The following is a 26,632-nucleotide window of genomic DNA, read 5'->3' on the forward strand; positions in this document are numbered from 1 at the left end:
GCATCCAAACTTCCCATTTTGCTTGGATGTAGTAGGGACTGCCAGGTCAGTGCACAACCACTTTGCATAACTACTTGCTCTGTCAGTATCTTGATTAATACAGATAAACTTGAATTTTGAGGCTTCATCATATTTTAAAAGGTTGTTGTATCTGAACTCTTTCAATTTTGTGAAATGTGAACTTTACAAAATCCATATCTAACTGTTAGAGATTGCGAGGGAAAAGGTTACCAGTTTCCGATCTACTTTAACTGGGGAAGGAAGCTCCAGGGAGTTTAAACTTATCAATGCCATATTGGTAAGGACCAGGACAAGAATATTTTGTCTTCTAGTAGGTTTAAAGATTTAGACCACAGAGTTTTTGTTTATGAAATCAATTAATTTTTGGGCATTACCTACAGATGAGAGATAGGTATCCTAGATTATTTTCCCGTAGTTAAAGTCTCTTAGGATATTGAAATTCCTGTTCATTTGAAGTTCAAGCACTGCATTTAGGAAACTAATATGGGGTTCTGAAAGCAAAGAGTGGGTCCTGTAACATGATCTGATCTGATAGCTTGCCCTGTTTACTGTTATTAGGATCGCAATTGATTCAGTTTTTGGGTCTCTAGAGATCTGCCTAGACGTAATGTGGTCTCAAAAAGATGTGGATACTCTATCGCAATTGCACTCATAATGAAAGGCCTGTTAAGGGCAAATCCCTGCACACAGGGAAAGTATTCAATACTTTTAAACCAAGTGTTTGTAATTATACATTTTGTGCTTTTAAAACAAGTTTCTGTAAGAACACCCACATGTATGTACTCCAAATGTGCTCAAGTCTCAAGATCAGCAATTTGTTAAGAGTCCTGGTGTTAAGCAGAGCCACATTGATGTGGTGTGGTGCTGACTGCTTTTGTTTGCTTGCTAGGTTTGGAGATCCATTAGCTGGACTCCGCCTAAAAATGCACTATGTTGCAGTAAAGACTTTATGCAGTACGCATAAAGATCTGGAACAAGAGCTGCAAGCCATCCCTGGCAAAGAAAGAATGACTATCTAGCACATCCTCCCATAGAATTGCACCAACTATGCAGGCAACTGTTGAAGCCATTCAGCCTTTCCCTATACTTTGGCAACATTTGAGCAGAAGGAAGGATTCCTCCCCAAAGCAGGGTCTTACCTGCATTCATAACATGCATGGAGAACTCTTGTCACATCTTTCTGTATATCCATTAAGATATTCAGTGCCAGGTCACTTACAACCCCTATGGACCACTACTACATAACCACGTTAGTCATATTTGTTGGCTTAACAGTCTTTACAGCCCTTGATATGTCAGAAATTTTAGCTCCTGAAAGGCAACTCATTGTCACCCTCTCTCTGCTCAACCTCATGGCAGCTGCGTCAATATCTTTGAAAATGGAGTCATCAATCACTAGTACACTTCTGCTAGAAACCTGTTTAGTTGCACTAGGCTTGGAGTGATTTATTACCTGGTGGCCCTTTACTACGTTAGTTATGTCAGATATTTTGTTGTTTGATTTACAATGAGCTCTAGATTTACTGGGTCTTGGAGGCTTAGACAGGAACTTTTTTATGGCATCAGCATATGATAGTTTGCTCTGTGTTCGGGAATACTGTGGTGATATTTGCTGTTCACAGGTTGCGTTTCTTTGTGAGAGAGAGGCCTTCAAACTACCTAGGAACTTGCATCTCTCACATATAGACGGTGGCGAGCTAAGTAATAATTAACTGCCTGTGACCAGCAATAATTAACTGTCTGTGAGCACTGAGCAACTGTTACACTGATTAACGGCTGTGGGGCTGATACCTTAGGGTGGAATAGTTGACTTACCTTCCATTTAGTCCAAAAATACAAGGAAGCAAATAAATTTAATATTTGATGCTAAGAAAGATGTTTAGATATTTATGTAATATAGCAACCAGATTTTTGGGGTTGAGAAATGGGTATACTTGCAGACAAACACTACAAACTGCTGATCATAGTCCTTACTACTGACCAAAAACTTTACATTCGTATCAGGAGCAGGAACAATATAAGAAATACTATTCCTGTTTTGCATGCATTGCAGATGCACGCTTGAGTTATAATGTCTGGTCTCATAGTGTCTGTTGGAATATTTTCACAGAGTAGTGTGACAGCCCTAATTTGCAATGTTATCGCAAAATTAATTTATCTTGTAATGAAAAGCGGTGTGTTAACTCCTATTTACTATTTCTGAAAGTGGGGCTGGCCACCATGTGAGTTTGTTATTATAAACCTTTGTGTGTATGTAAAGCATATGTCTACATATTTACTTCAAGTACTGTTCATAGAACAGTCTGACAAACAGAAAATGCTGCCTTCGAATTTGACATCGCTTGTCAGCCATGTCTCTGAAACTGCTGTTGTCCACTGTGAGTTTCACTAATTCTAAAGCGTTCTGTGTGTGTAAACTGGGATGTCTAGTATTGAACTTCAGGCAGTGTTCCTACCAGATTTTGATCAGCATTACATTCTGCCTCTGAATAACACATAGCTTGTTAGCCACGTCAAGTGGAAGGGTACGAAGTAAGACCAAATAATCAGAGTATATGATTCAGCTCCAAATACATGTATTGAAAGTCCTCCTTTAAGAAACTGTGTAAGACAGGTAAGCCATTACTTCTGTGAAACATTTTATCAGTTATTTGCCTAAATTTATTTGTTTGGCTAAAGTGAAGCCCTGCCTGCATAAAAAGCACAATACAAGATTGCAGTTACACAGCTTTATTGGTCATTTTAGGACCCAACATAGTTCTAGGCTCTGTGTTTTACAACGCACAATTGATGGGAGATGTTGTCCAGTTGCAGCTGGTTAACAACATCCTGGTTGTGTTTCTTATTTCACCAATGTGAAATAACAAGAAGTTATGTACTCACCATACCGTTCGATGTATGTAGTCCATCTCGCCTCACATTCTTACCTGTGGGTTTGGAGATGAATATCGGCTCCGACTCGGCCAAACTTTTTCTAGCTCAAAGTCTTTTATTGGCTGGGCTAAGCAGGTATCCCATGCTGCACTGCTCCATATCCCCAGATCTAGTTTGCTGTGAACACTCATTCATACCCCATGCATAACAACATCCAGGTAAAGAAGAATAAGCCAAATGTGAAGGGAACTCTGTAAATAAAACCTAACCTCCAGATCCTCCAGGAATGGGGGAGGTGGGAGGGTAAGTAAGAATGTGAGGCGAGATGGACTACATACATCGAACGTTATGGTGAGTACATAACTTCTTGATGTTATGTAGTCCAATCTCGCCTACATTCTTACCCGTGGGACAGCGTCCCTAGCACCTACATCCTGGGAGGCTCATAGGAAGACACTTCTGAGTACTGTGGAACCAAAGGACGACCTGCCCCTAGATACCACGTCCAACTTGTAATGAGTAACAAATGTGTGAGGAGACGCCCAAGTAGCTGCAGCACAAATATCATCGATAGACAATCTGGCTTGATAGGCTGTAGATATAGAAACAGCCCGAGTAGAGTGAGCCTTGACCGGAAACGGCATGTCTTTTCCTCCTGCGGAGTAAGCAAAAGAGATGCATCTGGATAGGGTGATTTTGGAGACAGGGGACCCAATTTTGTTTTCCGAAAAGTAGACAAATAGTTGATCAGACTTTCGGATATCTTTTGTTCGGTACAGATAGAAACGTAACTGTCTGTGTACATCCAATTGATTAAATTTAAATTCTGCCTTGTTTGAAAAATGGGGAAAGAATACTGGCAACTCAATAGATTGATTAAGATTAGATACAGACGCCACTTTAGGAAGAAAAGAAGGGCTTGGTCTAAGAGAAACTCTGTCCTTATGGAAGATCAAGTATGGAGGTTTGATAGAAAGGGCTTGAATTTCTGAAACTCGCCTGGCTGAAGTGATTGCTATTAAAAAGGCAGTTTTCCAGGTCAAGAATTTCAAATCGCAGATAGCTGCAGGCTCGAAAGGTGGTGAAGTAAGGGCTTGTAGGACATAATTTAGATCCCAGGGCATGATAGGTTCTGAGACCGGAGGATGGAGTAATAGGGTGCCCTTCAGGAAAGCCTTACAGAGTCTGTGAGCCATCAGACTAGGCTCATTAGCAACATGAAAGTTAGAAATCGCTGCCAATTGAACTTTTATGGTAGCTGACGCTGAACCCTGATAGAAAAGCATAGACAAACACACCAAGACTGAAGCAATTGGGGCTGTGTAAGGATCAATTCCTTGGGTATGCGCCCAAATAGAAAACCTCCTCCACTTGCTAGAATAAATCTTCCTAGTAGAGGGCTTATGAGAGGAAGATAAAATATGAACTACCTCAGGTGAAAAGTGTTGAAGCCTAACTAACGATGGAAGTGGAGTAGCCAGGCTGTCAACCGGAGGTTCAGCAGAGAGGGGTGGAACTGTCCCGACATGTGTGTCAGTAAATTTGGTTGTGGGTCCAGAATCCAAGGAGTGTCCACAATGTAGGGTTGGAGAAAGGGAAACCAGACTTGACGAGGCCAGTGTGGAGCAATCAGAATCATTCTGCTTCCCAAGGATTGGGCTTTCTAAATCACTTTTGATAGCAAGGGAAATGGAGGGAAAGCATAAAGCAGACTGGAGGGCCAATCGTGAACTAGAGCACACCTGGGTGATTCCTCCTGTGGGGGGATCAGCGTGAAGTAGCTGCTGCATTTGGCATTGAGGAGGCTGGCAAAAAGGTCGCAGCAAGGCTGATCCCATCTGCTGAAGATTCGTTCTGCAACTAGACGATTCAGGGACCACTCATAAGGCATCAGAATAGCTCTTCTTAGACTGTCCGCTATCACGTTGGACTTCCCCGGAATGTGCATTGCCACCAGAAACCATTGGGAAGATACTGCCCACTGCCACACTCGCATGGCCTCTCTGCACAGGGGGTAAGATCTGGTTCCCCCCCCCTGCTTGTTCAGATACCACACCACTGACATGTTGTCCGAGTGTATTGCAATCGTCCCTAGAGGTAGAAAGCTCTGAAGTGCCTGCAACGCAAGCAGCACCCCTCTCATCTCTAGGATGTTGATATGCAGATGTATCTCATGATCTTGCCATGTGCCTTGGACTGTCCTGCTGAGATAATGCCCCCCCACCCCATTTGGGAGGTGTCTGTGGTCACTGTGGCAACCGGGGTGGGTGGAACGAAGGGTTTTCCCCTCTCCAGATTGTTGGTGCAAAGCCACCAACTGAGATCCTGTTTGCATCTGTCTGTGAGCAAAATAGGGCGAGAAAGTGGAAGTTTTTGGAGAGACCATTGAGCAAAGAGGAGCCATTGAAGAAGCCTCATGTGCAATCTCGCTAACAGGACCAACATAATTGTTGCTGCCATGGTCCCCAAGAGTTGAAGAACCCATCTTGCCTTTGTTTTCCTCAGGGGCATCAGGGCGTGCACTTGTTGCTGTAAGACTCTGATTCTTTCCTGCGGTAAAAATGCTCGCATTCAAACGGTGTCTAATTCTGCGCCTATAAAAATGACACGTTGTGAGGGCAACAAGGCAGATTTTTCCCAATTTAGTGTTATGCCCAACTGTTGACAGAGAGTGATGGTAGCGTCCCTGGTTTGGATTAGTAGATGCCTGGTGGGGGTGGTAAGGAGCCAGTCGTCCAGATACAGAAACACTTGGAATCCTTGACGTCTCAAGTGAGCAGTCACCACTGCCATACACTTGATGAACACCCTGGGGGCTGTGGTGAGACCAAAGGGCAGGGCTCGAAACTGGAAATGACTGGCTTCCAGCTGGAAGTGTAGGTGACTCCTGGATGCCCTGTCCATTTTGACATGGTAGTAAGCATCCTTGAGGTCGATGGAGCACATCCATACTTTTCTCCCAACAATGGGAGAATCAATTGTAGTGTGACCATACGGAACTTGGACTTCTGTACATAGTTGTTCAGTTGGCTGAGATCTAATATGGGTCTCAGGTCCCCTGTTCTTTTCGGCACCAAAAAGAATCTTGAGTAAGTCCCTAAATCGACTTGGTGTGAGGGGACACGCTGGATGGCTTCCTTTCCTAGTAGCTTTGAACACTCTGAAGCTGCTTGATCCCTTTGACTGGGTGGAACGTCCAGGATTTTTCTGACTGGAGGGAGGTCTGACGAAAAGGGAATGACGTAACCTCCGGAAATTATTCATAATACCCATTGGTCCTGGGTGATGCTTTGCCAGGCTTCCAGGTATAACGATATTCAACCCTCGACTGGCTCCGGAGAAGCACAGTCGGGCATCCCATCAGGAACGATGGTTGGGAGAGCCGCAAAAGGAATTGCAGTCTCCTGAATTCCGGGGGCCCCCTTTGCCTCTAGGGTGGCATCTCCCTGAATAACCTCCCCACCTCTACCTCTGGAGGGGGACTCACCTTGTGCGGCAGGAAAAAACCTCTGTGATTTTTGGAACCACATCTTCCCACCCCGCTGGCCTTGGGGTAAGGTCTAGAGGGAATGGAGAAACGGACACCTACAGCAGACAGGGTCTTTCCCTCTTGTTCGCACCTGGTGAGGGTGTCTTTCACTTTGGTTCCGAACAAAGAAGAACCATCAAAGGGGGCGTCAGTGAAAGAAGACTTGAAGGCCTCCGCAAAATGACAAAGGCGCATCCAGGTTTGCCTTCTAAAGGTGACTCCTGAGCTTGCTGCCCTACTCGCTCTATCGGCTGCATATGAAATGAGCCGCATGGAGGAGTTAACGATGGAATTGAGGGTAGACACCTGGGCATTAACCGTCTGGGCCACCGCCTCAGGAACGTTACCCACAAGAGTATCTCCTAACTCCTTGAGGAGATCTCTCTGGAGCCGAGTAAAATGAGACAAGATAGTTCAGCGACCTTAAGGTAAAGGTTGCTGATGAGAGGGTATGCTTCCCGTACCGGTCCATGGTCCTAGACTCCTTGTTAGGAGGATGGACGGAGGAAGAAGTCTCCGCTACTTCCTTCTGAATGGTCGCTGCCACCACCATGGCATCCACAGGGACTCCTTTGGACAAAAACTCCTTACCCGGGGGAGCAGAAAGAAACTTATTGGGACGCTTGGGTACAGGTTCCACAGAATCAGGGTTCTCCCACACCCTGCGACAAATTAAATCCAGAAATTCGTCGAAGGGTGGGGACACCCAGGAGGTGGAGGGCTGAGCACCAAAGGCCTTCAGGAAGACCGACTCCTCCTCAGAGGGGGGCTTTGGACGGCCAGTCACCTCTTTGTTTCAATATCTCCAGGATGTCAGAGAAGGAAACATCATCAAAGGATGACTTGGGGGACCCCTCCGATTCCTCGAGGTCAGTATCTGAGGTGAGGGACTCATCCTGGGAGTCTATGTGCTTCCTCTTGCATGTTTTCTTTCTAGGGGGCTCCTCAGGCACGAACTCTGAAGGGCCCTCAGAAACTTGGGGACCACTCGTGGGGGTATCCCTAGGCCTTGGTGCTCCGCTGTCTACAGATAGGTGGTGATCAGAGGCTCTCACCAGAGTGTTGGGGGACAGAATGATTGACCCGCATGATGTAGCTGACGATCTGGCCATAGCAGTCCGCATGGCCTCAAAGGCAGGCCCCCCCGAGTCCGAAGACTGGCCAGTCTCCGACACCATGACAGGAGTCGGGGTTCCTTGAGCCGAGGCACTGAGCGGGAGACTCGAAACCATAATATGTCCCGAGATGTCCCCCTCGGGTCTGACTGAAGAATCCCGAACCCCATGGATGGAGCTGACAGGGTCGGAGCCGACGTCGGTACTGATAGGCCCGGAGGGACCATCGGAACCGACCTAGGAACATCACATGGAGCGGAACACTCTGGCTCCGAAGACAGAGATGCGCTTGGAGGAGGAATGATCGAAGACGGTATCGGGACGGGTTCCGGAGCCGACTGGGACGGAGCCGAAAACAATTTTGCCAAAACCGGTGACTGGAGGAGCCTCTGCACCACCCTATCAACAACCACATCTGAAAGGGTCCTGGAGGATTTGGAGGACAGGGAGGGAGATCGAGATCTCCTCTCAAGTGACACTGGTCTAAGACTGGGCGATCGGCTCTGAAGAGGTTCCAATACAATTGGAGCTGACACCGGTTCCAACAACACCGACACTTCCTGTGGCCCCGAGGACAGTGGAGCCAAGGAGGTTGAAGCAAGTTTTGTGACTTTCTCCGGTGGCTCCAAGGAAACTGAAGGAGCCGGAGATCTCTTTTTTGAGTTAGAGGACTTAGATTTAGAACTGGAAGCAGAATCCATGGCCTCTTCGAACGAGGGTTTCAAGAGTCCCTTTAAAATCAGCTTATTCTTTCTTTCTTGGAGCACCCTGGGACTAAACGCATGGCAGAAACTTCAGGACTCCTGCAGATGGATTGCTCCCAGGCAATCAACACAAACCGAATGTCAATCGGTGATGGACATCTTGTAACCACACTTAGAGCACTTTTTAAAACCTGAAGGTTTGTGCTCCTTGGAATCCTTGGACATATTTCAACAAGTAATCACAACGACCCCAAGTCCCTGTCTGACAGGAAAAGACACAGACACGCAAGCACCACAAAACGCGGGAACAAGTTTTTTTTCACAGCAGAGCACACACACAAACCTCAGATGGAACACACACTGAGACAATAATGGCTAAAAACCTCTAACTAAAACTTTTTTTGACCACTTATACCAAGGGGCGACAGACACTAAAACCACTAACTCAAACGGTTTTAGCGTGAACAACACAGGACAAGAGGGAAGGACTAGGTCCTCTAACTGAAACGGGCCTAGCCCGATAGAACAGTTAGCGAGATACCACAAACACACTACAGAAAAACCAATACAACACCAAATAAAAATAGCTATGAAAATAGCTTTTTGTTTATAACTAGTTTCCTCAGAATAACAAGAAAAGGGGTACTTAGCCACAGCCAAGAGCGAGACCACGTCCGAGCTACACGAGCAGCAAACGAGATCTGGGGATATGGAGCAGTGCAGCATGGGATACCTGCTTAGCCCAACCAATAGAAGACTTCAAGCTAGAAAAAGTTTGTCCGAGTTGGAGCCGAACGGGTAAGAATGTAGGCGAGATTGGACTACATAACATCAGTAATTAGGGCTTTACACACCCCTCTTTTACTTGCAGATAAAGTCATTTTGCAGAGACATTATGAATTAAAGGAGGTTACTAATCTGGTTGTGATAATACGGAAGTTCCAATGTTTAAATAGCTATTATACAATGACCCCCCATCAATATTCCAAAACGTGCATGCTGATTGGTCAGCGTGCCCATTGTAACTCAGACTTATACTAATGTAAAAAGATCCGGTCGCCCGGACCTTTTCCATTAGTACAAGTCTTTTTTTTTTTGTAGACAGCAACGGTGAATGGAAGAGCTCCGTTGCTGTAATCTCGCTATGTGAAATGGGTTTAACATAGTGAGATAGCTTAAAAAAAAGCAACTGAGATCTTCCTTTCTCCGTTGCTTCCACACACAGCTCTGAAGTACTGAGTAAGCATACGCAGTACATCAGAACTGCCGCAGAATAACGGACAGCTGCGGAAGGGCAGCACGGAGGCATTATAAAATGCTATTATTTAAGAAAAGTAAGTATTCTTTGCTTAAATAATGTCATTGTATAATAGCAATACCCACTTCTGGGTGTGGGTAATGCTGTATTTACCCACGGTTGTCGTTGTTTGGCTACTCAGGCTTTGCCCTCGTGACCAAACCACACCAACCGTGGGTAAATCCAGCATTACCCACACCCAGGCATGGGTTACTGCTTAAATAGCTCAATGGAAATAATAAATTTCTGATACTGTGGTAGTGTAACTTAAGGATTTATTAACAGATGACTTGTACGTGTAGTGTAAAAGGGAAAAAGTAATATTCTAAGAATGTAGCTTAAGGATTTCTTAGAATGTAGCTTAAGGATTTATTAATAGATGGCTTGTATTTGTACTGTAAAAGGGGATAAAAGTAATAGACAAGATGAGTAAAGGCAATTCCCAATTATCTATGATAGTACTGGGCACTAATCTAGCTAGCAAGGCAGTGTGGGAATGCAGCTACAGTCACCTATTTGTATGAGAATAACTAGGTTTGTTTGTAAAGAATTTATCTTCATTTATCTTGCACAGTGTTGCAAGCAATGTAGATGCCTCAGTGTTCAATGGGGTTTATTTCAGTTTAACTCCGGATATGTTTCCTATAAGGCAAGTGACATTTTATTCATTAAATGTACTTAAGACAGTCACCTACTGATATATTCTACATGACATTAAAGAAGCTGCAATTAAAAGTTTGACTGCAGACCCTTTTTCACCTCCCGAGTGATCCATTATCCTTTCATAATCCTATCCCATTAATGCAAATGCATTTTTTTTTATTATAATACAAACTTGCAACTAGAAATGAAATGGAACAAAAATGCAAATGTCTCTTTGATAATCACACTTTCTTTGTACAAATAATCAAGCACTAACAAATGAAAATGCAGAGCACTGTTTACAAATGTTACTGCAACTGCTCCTTGACTGACATATCAGAATCCTCACCCACACACTGTCCTACTCACTAGGTAAATCTACTCTGCTTGCCAGCTCTTAGCCGAACACCAGGATGAAAAATGGCCACTGTTTGCAGTGAAGTACATTCTGACAGTGTTAAGTGAAGAGGAAGTTGACTTCATACTTTTTACTGCAGGCTTTAATTTCATATTTCAGCCCTTTAAGCTGATGTGAACAAAGACAAGATACACAAACAAGTAAACATACAACAGAAAGCAGGACAAAGTAATTTATATGGTCTCAGAGGCAGAAGTAACAGGTCTGTCTGTAAAAGTACATTATTAGGTCCCATGGATGAGAGGTAGTCTTCAATTTGGTCAGTACCTTTAAAATTTGCATGCATATTTGAATAGTATGCAGACATTTTAGATGTAATCTGCTTCTTATCCAAAACACAGACTCCCTGTTTCTTTCATGTACCATGATCTCATCCTTTGTTTTAGGACGACATCTTCCTCAATCAAAAAGGAAATTACTATGAAGTTCTATAATATGTTTTAAGGACAAAAATGCAGCTTTTTTTAAATGTTTTAATGAGAAAAGGTTATTCAATTTTAAAAAGATAATGACATGGAGGGAGTGCATTGAACAAATTATGCCTGACATAGTGAACATCTTATGGTTTCATTCTATGGGCCCAAAAAACAAACAAGGAAAAGGGAAGGAAGTGCTTAACCTTTATAAATTAGCTCAACAGAACACAAGAAAGCTAGTAAACAGCCAATTATGAAAAAGTGCATTGGAACTGCTGAAATACAATTATGGAGTATTTAACACAAAAGTATATTTGACTCTGAGATGGCTATATGATTACGTGAAATCTGGCAGTTCCAGTGATCTGCAAACAAGCATACACTGCCTTTTCTCAGCCTTCCCTCTGTCTCACACACACTGCCATCATTCTCTCACAAATGGAAGGAGAGTTTTACTATAAATTAACACAAACGTATTCTTAACCACACACATAACAGGCAATCTATTTTGCCTTTTTTTAACTTATGTCATCCATTCTGAAAGTACAAAAACAAGCACTGGGATGCACATCAGATATCTGTAATGCACAGCCAGTGGCTGATGCATGCCCCTTGTGTTTTACTGCATGTTTATACAATGGACAAATTTGCACATTGATACTATTGGGGAATGACCCCTTTTCCACAAATAATGGAAGTGATCAATAAAATGGGCTATGTTTAAATAATTTTCTTTAGGTCAGACACAGCTGCTGGCAGTGTGTAGGGGTGTGTGTGTGTATATATATATATATATATATATATATATATATATATATATATATATATATATATATATCACACACACATACCCATACATAGATCATATATTGAAAGACAGACAAAAAAGATGAAGAAAGAGTGAGTCAGTAAGGGAGAGAAGTGCACATTCCTCACAAATTCGTTGCTCAAGAATTCTGAGGAAAATCTAAACTTAGGGATGGTATTTACATACAGGGCAAAAGGCACTTTACTAGAACACTATGGCTGAACAATAAGTAGTGAAACATTATAATGCCTTGTTTTTATGAATGAATGTAATCCAACAGTGATCAGAAAATCAAACATTTTTGTGGAACACTGCAAAAACAGGAGATAAAACTAGGGACATTTAAGAGGCATGGGGGGGTGCAATACCTTGCTCACTTGGAGATTTGTCATTCATTTGATCACAGCGAAATATCTGAAGAGTATGCAGTCAAGTGCATGCCTGCAACTGCTGGACACATAGGTGTGTGTGTGTGTGTGTGTGTGCGTGTGTGTGCGTGCGTGCGTGCGTGCGTGTGTCTGTCTGTCTGTGTGTGTGTGTGTGGGGGGGGGGCATTAAATACTTACATAAAGCACAGTTGTGTAAGTTGAACTTACCCATAACAGAAGCTGTTTTTAGTCCTTACTTCTGCAGTAGCATTTAGGAAATATGGGTTATGTCTTGCTCAAAACAACAACCAGCCAGTTTCCAAAAGCTCTGGCTCCATCCTACACGTGCACAGTGACTGCTGATAGGTCAGCCCTGAGGAAGGAAAATCAGCAGAGTGGAAAATATTTTTTCTAAAAGTTAAGCAGCAGTACACTCATCCTAAACTAAGCAAATAAATAACCACCAAAATATTTCCCTGCAATAACTCTGTACAATATTAGAAGTATGGAAGGTGGGTACAGCAACTGCAGCAGTGAGGAATTCAAACATCTAATGTTGTGGGTATGTGCAGCTTACACAACTGTACCATGTTCATTATTCCCACTGCCTGCAGTAGCCTTTAGGCTACATAGGTTGACTACCAAAGCCTATCCAACCTGAGAGAAGGAAGAATATGGATCCAGAAGCTCCTTGGAAGGGCCCTAGCAAAGCCATTCCTGGCTCTAGAAAAAGCATACATTTGATAATGTCTTGCAAAGGTGTATACAGAGGACCATGTAGCTGCTTCTAGAAAGCATCTACTATCCATGCACTTCCAATATGCCATCAAAGAAGGCAAGGTCATCATATAGTGTGCCTTGATGCTGCCTAGAACTGGTTTTCCATGATGGGTATAACTAAACGCAATAGCAGATGGGGCATCCTTATGGAAATAGTCTGTTTTGACATGGTTTGTCTTTTCTTATTCCCAGCATAAGAAATAAATAGCTGATCAGCTTTTCTAAAGGACTCGGTTCTGTCAAGATAGAATTGAATCATCCAAGCAGACTGCTGAAGACGTTTGAGACTGGGGTGTATCAACTCCCATTCTTGTGTAGGTCCATTTTGGCCAATTCCATAAGAAGGAAGAACCAATGATGCACGGGCCAAAAGTGTGTGTGTGTTTATGGGGTGGGGGGGGGGTTTGGGGGGGGTCACCCAATTATTTTTGTATAATCCTTCTGAATCTTCAGAATTACCGTGGATATCTGTGGGAACATTCCAGTCCAAGAGAATGAAAAAAAAAACTGTTTTCCAGGCTTGTTTGCACAGAGCCCTGGAACAGAATCTGTTGAGTTGTCTGTTTTGAAAGGAGGCAAACACAGAAATACTTGGGGGTCCCCACAACTGGCTCAATTCCTGAAAGCCACCCTCATTCGATTTCCATTTGTGAGGGTCTATTCTTGGTTCTGTCCAGCTTGTCTGCCAGTATGTTTTGGTTTAAAGGGCGGTAGGATGCAGAGTGCTGAAGAGCTACGTCTAAAGTAATCACAACCAGCCTGCACAGAAGTTATGACTTTGTGCTCCTTTGCTTGCTGATGCACCACATCATTGTGGTGTTGATGATAATCACCTGAAGAGGTCTTGGGGACCATGGATAAAGAGATATTAAGGTATGGATCATGGCCAACACCTCTTATATTTACATACTTTGGTTTGTCTGAAGAATTCCACAGACATCACACTTTTACTCTCATTAAAACCACTTCTAGATGCATCTGTAGTTATAGCTTGATTTGGAGTAAAGCAGAAGGGGGGGCTGCATTTGTTTGTATTTGTATTCTCTCCCAGTGCAGTTCCTTTTCTACAAAGGTCAAGACTGGAATCTGAAAGTCCAGGAGATGCACAAGTTTTATGATGCTTAATAAAAGTGTAAATGGAAGTTCAAGTATCTAACTCAAAAATGGATCTTATATCCAGATCTTTAAAAAGGGCACCTGAAGATGCTACTGCTCTGGTGGAATGGATTTCCCAAGGAAGAAATAAAAGGAAATAGCTAAGGAAATCCATATAGAGAAAGGTTTGCTTTGAGGCATGGCCACACAATTTCATATCCTGAAAGTTAACAAAAAACTGGTAAGTTTTCCTGATAGTTCTAGTCTTGTCAATGTAAAACTTCAGATTCCTTCTGACATCTAAAAAATTAAAATTCTTTCACCTTTATTATGAGGATTGGAAAAGGCGGCAAGCCTGTTTACTAGTTTAGAGAAATTTCATTGATAACCTTAGACGTGAAAGAAGGGTTAGTTTTAACAGATACCCTGTCCTTGTGGAAAACTAGAAATGGTGGAGATGCCATTAAGGCTTGTAACTCAGATTCCATTTGCTGAAGTAAAGGCTACAAGTAAAACAGTCTGTAGGTAAAGAATTTCAGACAGGCAGAAGCAGCAGGCTGAAAAGGAGGAAGAGTCTGCTGTTACAATACATAATTTAAGTCCCAAGAGGGAGTTAAAGATTTTTTTTTTGGTGACTTGGGATACCTTTTAAAAACTGTTTGGCCTCAAAGCATGCACACAGTGGTGAATCTATAACAGTACATAGGCAAGTATGCATGACAAATCTGTACTGATGGAAGAATATGCCAGTCCTGAATTGAGCACCTCACACAGACATGAAATAATAGTACAGATACCCAAATGGTAAAGGTCCTGTTTTTTTTTTCATTCAGCACCAAACAGAAAATCTTTTCAATTTAAAAACATGTTCCTGTAATGGGGTTTCTAGTGTCCTATAATACCTGTAAGCAATTTATATAAGAATCCTATCATCAAAAGAGTCAGGTTTGTTTGCAAGTCTAGGTGAATGAGGAAATCCTTCTGTTGTTTGAGTAAGTGAATCTTGTGAGGTAACTTGTGGTATCTACCCACGGCTAAACAGAAGAAAAGGGAAAACCAATGATGTCTGAGCCAAAAGGAGTTCACTGACATCATACTTTAGTAGTACTTTTTGATTTTCAGCAAGACCTTGGGAATCAGAGTAAAGGCATAGATGAATTTTCCTTTAACTGAGACTGACATGGCATCCATACTGCAAGCCTCTGGGCATGGAAATCTGCAACACAACAGTCTGAGCTGCCTGTTCATAGAGGAGACAAATCTATGTAGGGTGCTCCCCAGTGACTGAAAATCAACAAGACAACCTCGCTGTTTAACATCCATTCATGAGGGTCTGCCTTAGACTTGCTCAACTCTGAGGGTGTCAACAATGTTTGAAGAAAGATATTCCAATGAATAACTACGTCTCTGGTTGTTATGGCAAGTATGGCAATTCAGCAAAAATTATAAGGTTTTGTCTCTCCTCCTTTCTTGGTGCATCACATTTTACTGGTATTGTCTGTAAGGATTTTAGGTGTGTGTGTATGTGGGGGGTGGGTGGGGTGGGTAGAGACCAGAGGTGATGTAGAAACTAAAAGGCCAGAATCAATGAATTCATTTCTTTGACATTTCTGTGAAACTTTCTGTCCTGTCTGGACCAAATTCCCTGGAGTTTTATGTTCTTTGAACACCTATGCCAGATCTCCTGGAATGAGTGATAGAGCACAGCCATATAAGTAAGCTTATCATAATAGTACATTTTATAATAGACCATTGTTGCAGTAGCTTAAGTAATCTGGACTGCATCTTGCTAAAAATATGTCCAACTGGCCAATTATCAAGGTGTCAGAGCATCTTCAATGCACCTCAAATTTTATTATTATTTTATTTTATTATTTTACATTTGTTAACCGGGCTGGTCCAACTGGATGCATATCCTTTTTCAGTAGAGGCCCAAGGAGAAAAGCTCCAATCATAATCTTAAAACACAAAATCTCAAAACAAGGTTGTACTATATTCCTTGGATATTTTAAGTATTTTGAACATGTAACAGCTACCTCCTCCTTTTTTTCTTTAAGCGATCATCCCTGAATATATTAGGACCGGTGAAGGATCTCTTTGATCCTTAGTGGAGGGTTAACCAGGTTTCAGTTAACATAATCAAAGGTGAATGTGAGTGAGCAGTTGCTGTTAAAGATGTGAATTTTATTGTTAATGCTTCTAAGGTTTAGATGCAGTATTAGCAAAGTCAAAAATAGCAATTTGGTGTTGTTTATGTTAGTTGTAGTTTGGACAAGTGTGAAGTGTGAGATGGGGAGGTTTGGGGACATTGTCTTGTAGAGTGTATTGGGAGGTGTAATAGGAATGACATGGGGATGGGTGTAGCTTGTGTTAGTGTGGCCCTTGTGGAAGGGATTCCTACCAAGGATTGATTAAAGAGGGCCATTAATAGTATGTTGTTAAGAGACCATGAAATATATGTATTTAGCCATGCTGGTGGTGAGGGTAGGATATGAAGAGGGAAGGAGGGAGGGAAGGGAGTTTGATAAAGGTGGATAGCCTTGAGGTGGGAGGAGTAGTAGGGGAGGAGAAGAGGTTTGGGATTTGCAGGGGAAAGAGGTTTTGTGTTAAGAGGTGGGAGTAGGTGGGTGGAGCCTTGAGGTGGGAGGAGTAGGAGGTGAGGAGTAGGAGGTGTGGATTCTTGTTTAAATGAGAGGTAGGATTTTTTTCCTTTATGGGGGGTGTACTGGTGGAGGTGGGATATGGGGGCAGGGAGGCTTGAAGTGCGAGCAGCTTCCACAAGCAGGAGAGCGGGAGCATCACTACCAGGAGTGAGCTAAACAGTAAGCAGAGGCTGGTGGGTGTACATAGTGAGCTCAGGGTATAATGTATAGGGGCTATACTTAATGTAGCAGCATAGATTCACTGTGAAAGTGTTTAGAAATTTAACAAAGAGGAAATAGAAAGATTTAACCCTGTAATCGCTTACTGATAGGGTTGACTTTATTTAATCAGTGTTGTTCTGGTCGAGCAGTATAGTCTGGCGAGTATTGTCTGGAGACCCTTGAGTAGTTAGAGGCGAGGACTAGGACTGAGTAAGAGAAGGTATCTAGAATATCTAGGCTTGAACAGGAAACAATTATTACAATTACAATAAAATATAGTCGATATAGATACCAGTAGATCAAACAGTAGAATAAATAGTTATATATAAGAAGTGTTCTACAATTTATCAGCAAAACACTAAAGCTCAAATGATGAGGGGGCTTGAGGAAAGCAGCATAAAAGCAACAGTTTGGGCACTAAAGCTTCAGAACTTTTTCGTCTCAAGAAGGGAGGCCACAGCCCTGAAAGGTAAATGCTAGGAAAGGAAAACAGAACATATATACATATGTAAAAACATAAACAAGACAGTATATACATCCATGCCCTGGCAACATATGTAATATAATCAAGGAATATGAAGGTAGGGGATGGCTACTGCAACAATGATCTTTTAAGAAATTTACTGTTATGGTAGGTTTACTTACACAACTGTATTATGTTCAACATTCTGACCGTTGTTGTAGTAGCCTACACTACCTTGGTAGATTATCATATCTTAGAATTACCTAGAGAGGCAGAAGGAATTTAAGAAAACAGGAGCTCCTACAGAATGGTCCTAGCAAAGCTTGCTCTGGACCTGGAAAATAAATCCAGTTTGTAATAGCTTATGACATGTACAGAGGACCAACTTGCTGCTTTTAGAATAGTTTGAGTCCACCATTTTCCAAAATGCCACAGAAGAAGACAAAGCACTGGCAGAGTGGGCCCTAACCCTGCTTGGAAGTGGCTTGTCATGCCAAGAATAACAGAAAGAAATAGCAAGAAACAACTGTCTAGAAACTGATGGTCTTTCTTTCTGGTCTTCATAGGAGTCAAAACAGCTAATTAGCCTTACTGAAGGATTTTGTTCTGTCCAAATAGTATCCGAGCTGCTGGTGGACATCCAGAACATGTAAGGTTCTTTCTACCTTGCATTTAAGTTCTAGAAAGGATACGTGGAGATTAATAGACTGAGTCAATGTAAACTGTAAGACTACTTTAGGTATAAAAGGATATGTTCTCAAAGAAACTCTATGGAAAATGAGGTGGGGTGACTCACCATAAGAGTTTGTAATTCAGATACTCTTCTTGCAGAAGTCAGGGCAATGAGTAACAGTTTTCTAAGTCAAGAACTTCAAATCAAGCCGATGAGCTGGTTCAAATGAAAGAAGTGCTACTTCAAACACAGAGTTAAGATCCCTAGGAAGAGCCACCTATTTTCTAGGTGGACAGATACGTAAAACCCCTTTCAAAAACCATTTGACCTGAGAACAGCAAGAATGGTGGGGGTGCAGGGATCTAAGACCAGACAAGCAGAAATGCCTCAAAAATTAATCCTGATAGAAGAGCAGGAAAGGGGCTAGGGGATTTGTTTACCAGGAAAGTCCAACTGGGGTAATATCCCATTTTCATCAGAGGCCTGGGGAGAAACTTACACAATCAGTAAACAGAAGCAACTAGGCCTTGAAAGAGTCCTGGTTCTTAGTATGACACCTACTAGAAATTTTATCTTTTCTACTTGCACAAGTTTGATTTTCTAGTACCAGGATTTTACTTCTTCTTTTGGCTTTTCCCACTCAGGGGTTGCCACAGTAGATCACCTGTCTGCTCATGATTGGCAGTGGAGTTTTATGGTGTCAAGTTGCCAGCCTGGCACCCAACCTTCCACAGAAGGCACATACACGCACAAACTCACGCCTATGGCGAATTTAGAGTGTCCAATCCACCTACAGCATGTCTTTGGGATGTGGGAGGAAACCCACACAACCACACGGAGGACATGCATACTCCGCACAGAAGGCACCCCAGCAGAGGATCGAACCGGAGAACCTCTTGCTGTGAGGTGGCAATGCTAACCGCTGCACCACCACGGCCACCCTATTTTACTACTTGCTGCAAATCCTCAGAAAAAAAAAAACCTAAACAGTATCAAATTTCTATTATCTAGGCAGTTAACTGAAGTATTTTCAGAATGAGATGCATCAAACTTCTATTGGCTTGTGTGAGTAAATACAATCTGTGGAGAAGCCCGTGGTAATGGTCCTTGGCCATTTTCAAAAGAAAGGACAGCCACTGTTGCCAGAGCCTAAAGGGAGTCCCTACCTTTGTGGAGTCTTTCATGATCTTTTGAAGAATCCTGGGTATCAAAGGAAAGGGTAGAAAAGAATACAAGAACATTCCCATCCATAGGAATAAGAAGGCATTTCTCTTCCAAGTCTGTTTACAAGGAATACAGGAGCAGAATTTCTCTTATCTGTTTATGGTGCCCCCCACAATTGGATTAATTCCTGGAAGTGGGCGTAGATTCCATTTGTGAAGGTTTGTCCTGGTCCTGCACAGCTTGACTGCTTCAATGTTTTACTCTGACTGAATCTATGAAGCCTGAAGAGTCAGGTTAAACTGATTTGCCACCTCTCAGGCCATCATGACCAGGTTGCAGAGAAGGTAAGATCTGGTATACTCTTTTTTATTTATATACCACATCACTGTGATACTGTCTGTGATTATTCACAGAGGTCCTGGGGACAAGGGGTGATTTAAAGCTTTTAAAGCATTGATTACTGCCATTTTCTCTAATATTTACATGCTTTTGTTTGTCCTAATTGTTTTACAGACCTTGCACTTTCATCCCTTTGGATATAGTCCCACCCCCCTGAAAAAAAAAATCTTCGGCATCTGTTGCAACAGACTGAAAAGGAAGCAGAGGGGAGAAGGGGAGACCCGAGCTGAGTGAGAACTGGTCTACCCACCACAATACATTCCTTTTTACAACTCCCAGCATTGGAATCTGAAAAGATAAAGGAAGCTGAGATCAGACTGACATGGGGTACCACTGAATTTTTCTCTTATGAAGTTTGGTCAAGGGAATAATGACAATCAGGCCATGAAACTTGGACTACTGAGAAATTCCCCTAGCAGATAAACTGGTTGGAAAAGCTCAGAAAGATTTATTTGTGCCGTTATACTTCATCCAAAGCTAGACAAGTTCTTCCTAGGGAACTATCCAGAAGACATCCTAGAAAAAGCTATTCTGTGGGAAGAAATGAGTGACATTTCTATACGTTCACTTTGAAAACCAGACTGAACAGGAGTTTCTTAAGCCATGTCAGGGAATAATGACAATTGGAAAAAAAAGTCTGCAAATATAAGACAGTCATCTAAATATGAAAATATGTGAATGCCTTGATGTCTGCAGTAAGCAATTACTGGGGTCAGACACCTTGCAAATAACCCCGGTGCTGTAGATATACCAAAGGGTAAGACACAAAACTGATAATGTAAATCCAGATAAAGAAAACATAAAAAAAAATGAATTCTGTCCAAACTAGTATGTGATGAGTTTTGTGGTAACATTAGACTTAAAAGATGGTTAACAGATGGTATACGTGGTAACAATTTGGTGGGATAATATTTTGAACTCTGGGACTTTGGCAAATAGATTGAGAAAAGCAGGTGTAGGACTGGTCTCCACATTTCCACTTTTTTGGCAAAAGAAATATCCCTGAACAACAAACGCTGCCTACCCAAACAAAACATTATGCCTATCTGATCTGATGGCACAAGTTCTAAGACCCCATGGCACATGTCCCAAAATTGGAAAAAAAATGGGAATGTTTGGCTTATAGACTGAAAAGGAATTCCTTGAAATGGGGGAAGGGATTCTTATTGCTATCTGTACCCTGGTTGGATGGTTCTTAGAACTCATTTGTTGAAGATAATCTGCCACTGATGAAGAAGGTCTAGACTTTGAAAGAGATTTAAATGACTGCCAAGGTGGGGGAACTTGTAGAAACAAGTAGTCATTCTGAATTTTTGGACGGCTCTTGGCTCTTTGAGATTCCCTCTTTCCTCATCAAGCCACCTTGCCACTGTTTTTTTAAAATTCTGTATGTTATAAACTTTGCTAAGAATCTTAAAAAGGGTCATACACAGGAAGAAAAGATTTTAGAGAACTTAAAAAAAAACAGGGATGAAAAAATATAGGTAATTCCTTGAATCAATTTCCTTCTTCCATTAAGGGACCAAAAAGAACATTGTTTTCAAAGACAGAATTTAAAATGTCAGCCAATGTCAGCTTTAAAATCTTTTGGTAAATTTTGAGAACATAACCAAGTAAATCTGATTATAACTGAACCAACAGCAGTAGCTTACGATAAAGCATCAGCGAAATCAAAATAGCATTGCAAAAAGTTTTTGGTTACTAGAGAAATAGACAAAATTAAGGAATGTGATGAAGTTTTAAACTCTGAAGAATGAAGGTTAAGCAATGACTTTCTCAATGGTCTCAAAAAAGCCAGCAACATTTTAACACATGAGCCTGAGTTCAGAATTCTGAATAGTTAAAATAGTAAAAGAATACATTTTCTTCACTGCTTTTTTAAATGTTTTCTAATCCTTTAGAGAGGAGACATGAATAAATCACTGACTAACATGCTAGAGCAAGACAATAAAACTTTCTTATAATCTTTGCTCAATTCCGCTACCCTAGCCGCTAGGCATTCTGTCAGGTGCTGATGCATCTAAAAGAGATGCAGCTACACGGCCTGTCTTACAGCTGTATTCTTATTTGTGACTAGAACCTTTTCCTGAATATGTCAAATATGAATTACTGTATGTCCCTCTGGATAGGAAAATTCTCTTTGGACATGCTGCTGAAATTTTTAAATGCCTGCAGGAAAGAGGCATGCCTCCCCTAACAGACAAAGGATATCTAATCATATGGGTTTGATAGTTTATGGCTTGGAAAGAAAGTGTAGCGGAGACATGCACCTTCTTTCCATACCTATCCATAGCTCTTTTAACTTTATTTATTTATCTTTATTTATTTGACATTTGTTTACCAGGAAAGTCCAACTGGGATAATATCCTATTTTCATCAGAGGCTCAGGGAAAAAAGCTCCACACTGACATAATATGTTTACAGTTAAATAAACTTTTATCATTGGGCAAGGCATCGGCAGACAGAAGCAACATGGTGGACCTATCGGATTCCACCAAAACTACTACAGGGTCTGAAGAAGAATTTTTATAAAGGAATCTCTCAGTGTTTAGAACCTTCTAAAGCCTGTCACGTTTCTTAGTCACCTGCACCATGAGATTCTGGATTTAAGGAAAACTGTGGTCAAGTATCCTGCAAAGCTTCTAAGACTTGAGCTGTAAAAGAAGCATTGCAGGTTCCCATATACAAGTCATAGCACCTTTTCTGCATATACAAGACCAGCTTTCCTTCTTACTGAAAAGTGCTGCATCATTTAGAACACAGTCACTCTAAATGAAACTCCCTCTAAAGGGGAGTCTGGAGAGACAGAATCTTCATCTTCTGATTTAACTCCAGCAGATGAATGAATGAATGAATCTGAGAGAAATAGGCTAAAAAAATCTGTCTCTGATTCTAAATCCTGCTCTTCAGAAGAGGACTCTCACTCCCTTTATTTTGTGAGGGGGAGGAAGAGGAAGGATATAAAAATTGAGGATGTTGTAGGTACATGGCTGCCTTAAAAAGTCCCTGGGAGAAATCTTACCACTTCTTCTCAGAGTCCCTGACAGCAGAAGGAGTAGAAGATGAAGTATATTTAGTCTTCTGCTTTTTATTAGCAGTGTTGGCTTAGACATAATGGGAGGATCCGACCCCAGACATACCTCAATCAGCGTACCTGTACTTCTTTTTAGACCAAAACGTGAGGTATGCTCCCAAGTCATATACAGTAAGCCAAGATTCCCCCTTCACAGCCAAAATGGTTATCTGATCAGTCGCGCAATAAGATACTGTACCTTATCTGACTCCGACAGGGTCATGAAAATGGACCAGTGGAGTACAGCAAGCAGTCTGTGGACTCATCAAGCACCACAGCAGAGATATCTTGGTCTGACCAGACAACAGAAGTTTCAGGATTCCACTTTTCGAGCTTCTTTTTAACTTGCTGAAGAACATCTGACTGGGAAAATTTGTAGGCCATCCTATCTCATATGAGATCAGTAAGTCTCTGGTTTTCAAGGTGTACTGTAAGGGAATATAAAAGACTCCTTAATGTTTTAGGTACAAAATACTAACAGATAGAGCAGTCATTATGGTTGTGACTTGAATCCAAAGCAGAACAGATAATTCAGTGTGACTGCCTTTATAAGGTATCTGCTTTTCACTCAAAGTTATCCCTCATAGGTGACATGAAAATGAATTTTTTTACCAAAAAATGAAAGAACGTGGGGGTTTCTGCAACAGGAATACCTATCTGCCCTCACACAATGAATGCTGTCAGACCCAAGAGAAGGCTCACTGTTTGAGCTGGCACATGAAAGTTCTGAGTATTTTCACTCCTGTACATCCCTTATGTACTGCTTCACAATCTCTCACTTGGGATATATATTGGATATATGGTGTCTAAGCTTTGATATGCTGCCTAGCTATAGGGTACCCTTGTCAGGACACTTTGCATATGTAATGAATACTGCAACAGTGGTCAATGTAGGATATCAAAAAGTATATTCTTATTAATGCAAGTGCCAGAGTCCATCCTTAGTAGCATTAGTTTGCTAGACTGCAACCGTCAGCCGCAAATCAAGAGGCAAATTAATCCCAACAACCCTACCCAATCAGGTATTCAGTAAGGCCACTGGATATTCATATGTGAAAATTCTCACATGTAGTATCTGTGAAGTGCTCCAAGTTTTTTTTTCTTATCTTTATTTTGGAGACAAGGCATGAGGAGTGAACAGAAACACTTTTCACTGAACGTACTGGAAGACTTGAGAGAGACTTGTACGTATCCAGTCTGTGCTTTTAGGAGAATAAAGAGAGTACAGGCAAATCCTCTCAATGTAACAGAAGTAGTAGAAATGTCAATAGGCTGTCTCTCAAGGTGCAGTAGTTTTTGAGACATCATACAATCTTCAAACGTCTTACAGAGTCTCCTTTTAGAAAGAATATCAGTGGGTATCACCTTTCACCCCACAACAAGTTAACTGTGTTGTGTGCCTGTGATGAGGTGGGGGGGTTGCTTCCCACATGCACATTTGGTAACAGTTGTACTTTTAATTGTAAGGAGAAAGGATGCAGACTCATCAACAATAGACAAAAAATGTAATAAAATGTTGAAACTCTATCACAACTGACACCCTTACAATTTAGTGCAAACTGATAAAGAGAAAAGAAAAGGAAAACAAAAACTTCCAAGTTTCATCAAAATTCTAAACTGCAGTCTGGAGTACTGTTCACTACATCAGAAGACAAATGCCGTGTGAAAATAATGGAGAGGAACTGCACGTACTGCACCTTTCATGTGAAACCGCATCAAAATTTTCATGTATTTTTATGGATGTACTACACACCATTATCTATGTTTGTTCTACTCCGGCCTTTGTGTACCAGTACTGGCTAAAAAAGGTTACCAAATATTAAGATAAGGAAAAAAATATATATAAAAGGAGAGAACGGTACATTGTGGGACAAGTGGGATCCAGAGTCTAGAGACTGGAAAATTTTATTCACTGAACGCCCTAGCAGTTCCTGTGGATGGACCTCCACAAAAATATATATTCTCAGTGCCTCACAAAATCGATATATAAACAAGCACAAAGTTGTGTGTAAGGTCTGGCCAGTAGCTTAAGCCTACATGAGACCTTAAAACTTGCAAAAAGTTGCAACGGTCACACAGTGTTAAAATAATTACATTTTAAAACTGCTTGAAAAGCACCACCTCCCAATCTCAACCACAAAATGACATTAAAAGAAAAGAATCATTCTTACTGCTAAGTTACCTTTGTGGCAGAAAGTTGTTTTTGTGCAGATTTGATTCTGTCGACTTGGGATCTTGAAATTTTCGATCTCTTTCCAAGCCAAGCACAGGCTGTGTAATTCCTAAAGAAAAACAATCAAAATGAAACATGTAAGGACAATGATAATTGTACTCCCAAGTTCATTTTGCAGAGTTCCAGTAACAATTACAACATATCAGACTACACAACGTATTATGGAACTCCAGCTGAGAATCAAACCACCATACCAATATAACGTTAAAGATTTTTTTTTCAATATGATGCTTGAATTTGAATCCCTTGTTTTCTTTGCCAGGGTTTCTAAATATAACAAAAATATCTAAGGGAAAAGAGGACACCTCTACTTGGTTCCTCTGCTCAGACACAGCTTATGACAGAGGAACCCTCCCACTTTGATTTTTGCCTCCGATCCCACATATACCATTCTAATTTAACCTTATTATTGTATCAGGAAATGCAAATGTTTTCCTTGCTCTACTCATAAAATCCCATCTTTCTCTGTTGAATGTTTTTTCTGCATCAAGACCCACCAATAACAGCAGTATTTTCTTACATTCTGCTTCCCTCTGGATCATCATTGTTCTAATAATGTTATCAAATACTTGCCTCCCTGCCACAAAACCACACTGGTCCATATCTATGGATTCTGACATCACCTTTCCCATTTTTTAGCCATTACAGACAAACACATTATAATCATGGTTTAGAAATGAATGAGCCTATATAAAGCAGGATCAAATGGGTCTTTACTGTGTTTAGGCAGTATAGCCATTGCGGATTTTTTTTCCAGGACATTGTTGTCTTCTCTCTTTTTAAAATATTGTTAAACAAAACCTTTCAGATCATTATCACTTTCATCCCTCCTAATTTCCAAACTTCCATGGGAATACCAACGTATTCCCGGAGACTTTCCTGCACATTGATTATATATCACCATTTTTATCTTGTCTCTTCCTATCTTAACTGCTAGACGTTGAGTCTAATCTACCTCTAACCTTGGCATATTTAAAGTCTTCCATACATGTTTCCATTTGTGCTTTTTCTTGGTTTCTCCATTTCTCTACTGTATATAAATTTTCATAAAATTGTGAAATATCTCTAATATCCCTAACAAGATCTCTCTAATATCCCTACAAGATCTCTGGTTATTTTTCTAGTTATATCCTGCCTAAGTTTAGCAACAACCCTTTCTATTTCTGTTGCCCAAGTCGCTGTGCCAAAAGTTTTTGTGCTCTGGAGTTAACAAAAAACAGTTGCTTAACACCAATCTTTCTAAACTCATGCATGTTATCCAGATATTCCCTTTTCTCTTTAACACTCTGCAATTGCACCTCTTCTTATTCTGTGAGATTCACCTTAATTTGTAATGCTTTAACTTTTGTCAGTCCCTCTAAATAACCACTACTTCGTAATCGGATCTCTTTGTCTTTTATTTCTACCCTATTTTTAAACTCCACTTTCATTTTATCCCACTCGCTAGCTACAACATCTGGAGGACTTCACACATCTTCCCTAATAACTCCTGGATAATTTCCACTGCCTATTTTTTAAATTCCTGTCTTTTTAACAGGTAGGTGGGGAAGCGGCAGGGTCTCATCTTTACTTTACTACTTTACATTTTTATCTTAGTAATTATTGGTGCATGATCTGAAAAAGTACCTTGATGTGTGTCAGATTTCTCAGTTAACTGCATTTGTTCCCATGAAATATAATTCCTGTCTAGTCTAGC

At 41.2% G+C, this 26,632-nt stretch overlaps 1 protein-coding gene across 2 annotated transcripts in view; it reads right to left on the reverse strand.

The window, feature by feature from the left end:
* USP53 (ubiquitin specific peptidase 53) overlaps nucleotides 1–26,632 on the reverse strand; it is a 1,362,943-nt gene that overhangs the window by 162,833 nt on the left and 1,173,478 nt on the right. For both annotated transcript variants that reach the window (XM_044061652.1, XM_044061653.1), the window contains exon 15: nucleotides 24,886–24,985. In XM_044061652.1, coding sequence (XP_043917587.1) covers nucleotides 24,886–24,985 — 100 coding nt within the window. The remainder of the gene's footprint in view (nucleotides 1–24,885; nucleotides 24,986–26,632) is intronic.

The sequence above is a fragment of the Protopterus annectens genome, chromosome 2.part0 (genome assembly GCF_019279795.1).
Source record: "Protopterus annectens isolate FY-2018-M chromosome 2.part0, PAN1.0, whole genome shotgun sequence".
Classification (NCBI taxonomy): Eukaryota; Metazoa; Chordata; order Ceratodontiformes; family Protopteridae; genus Protopterus; species Protopterus annectens.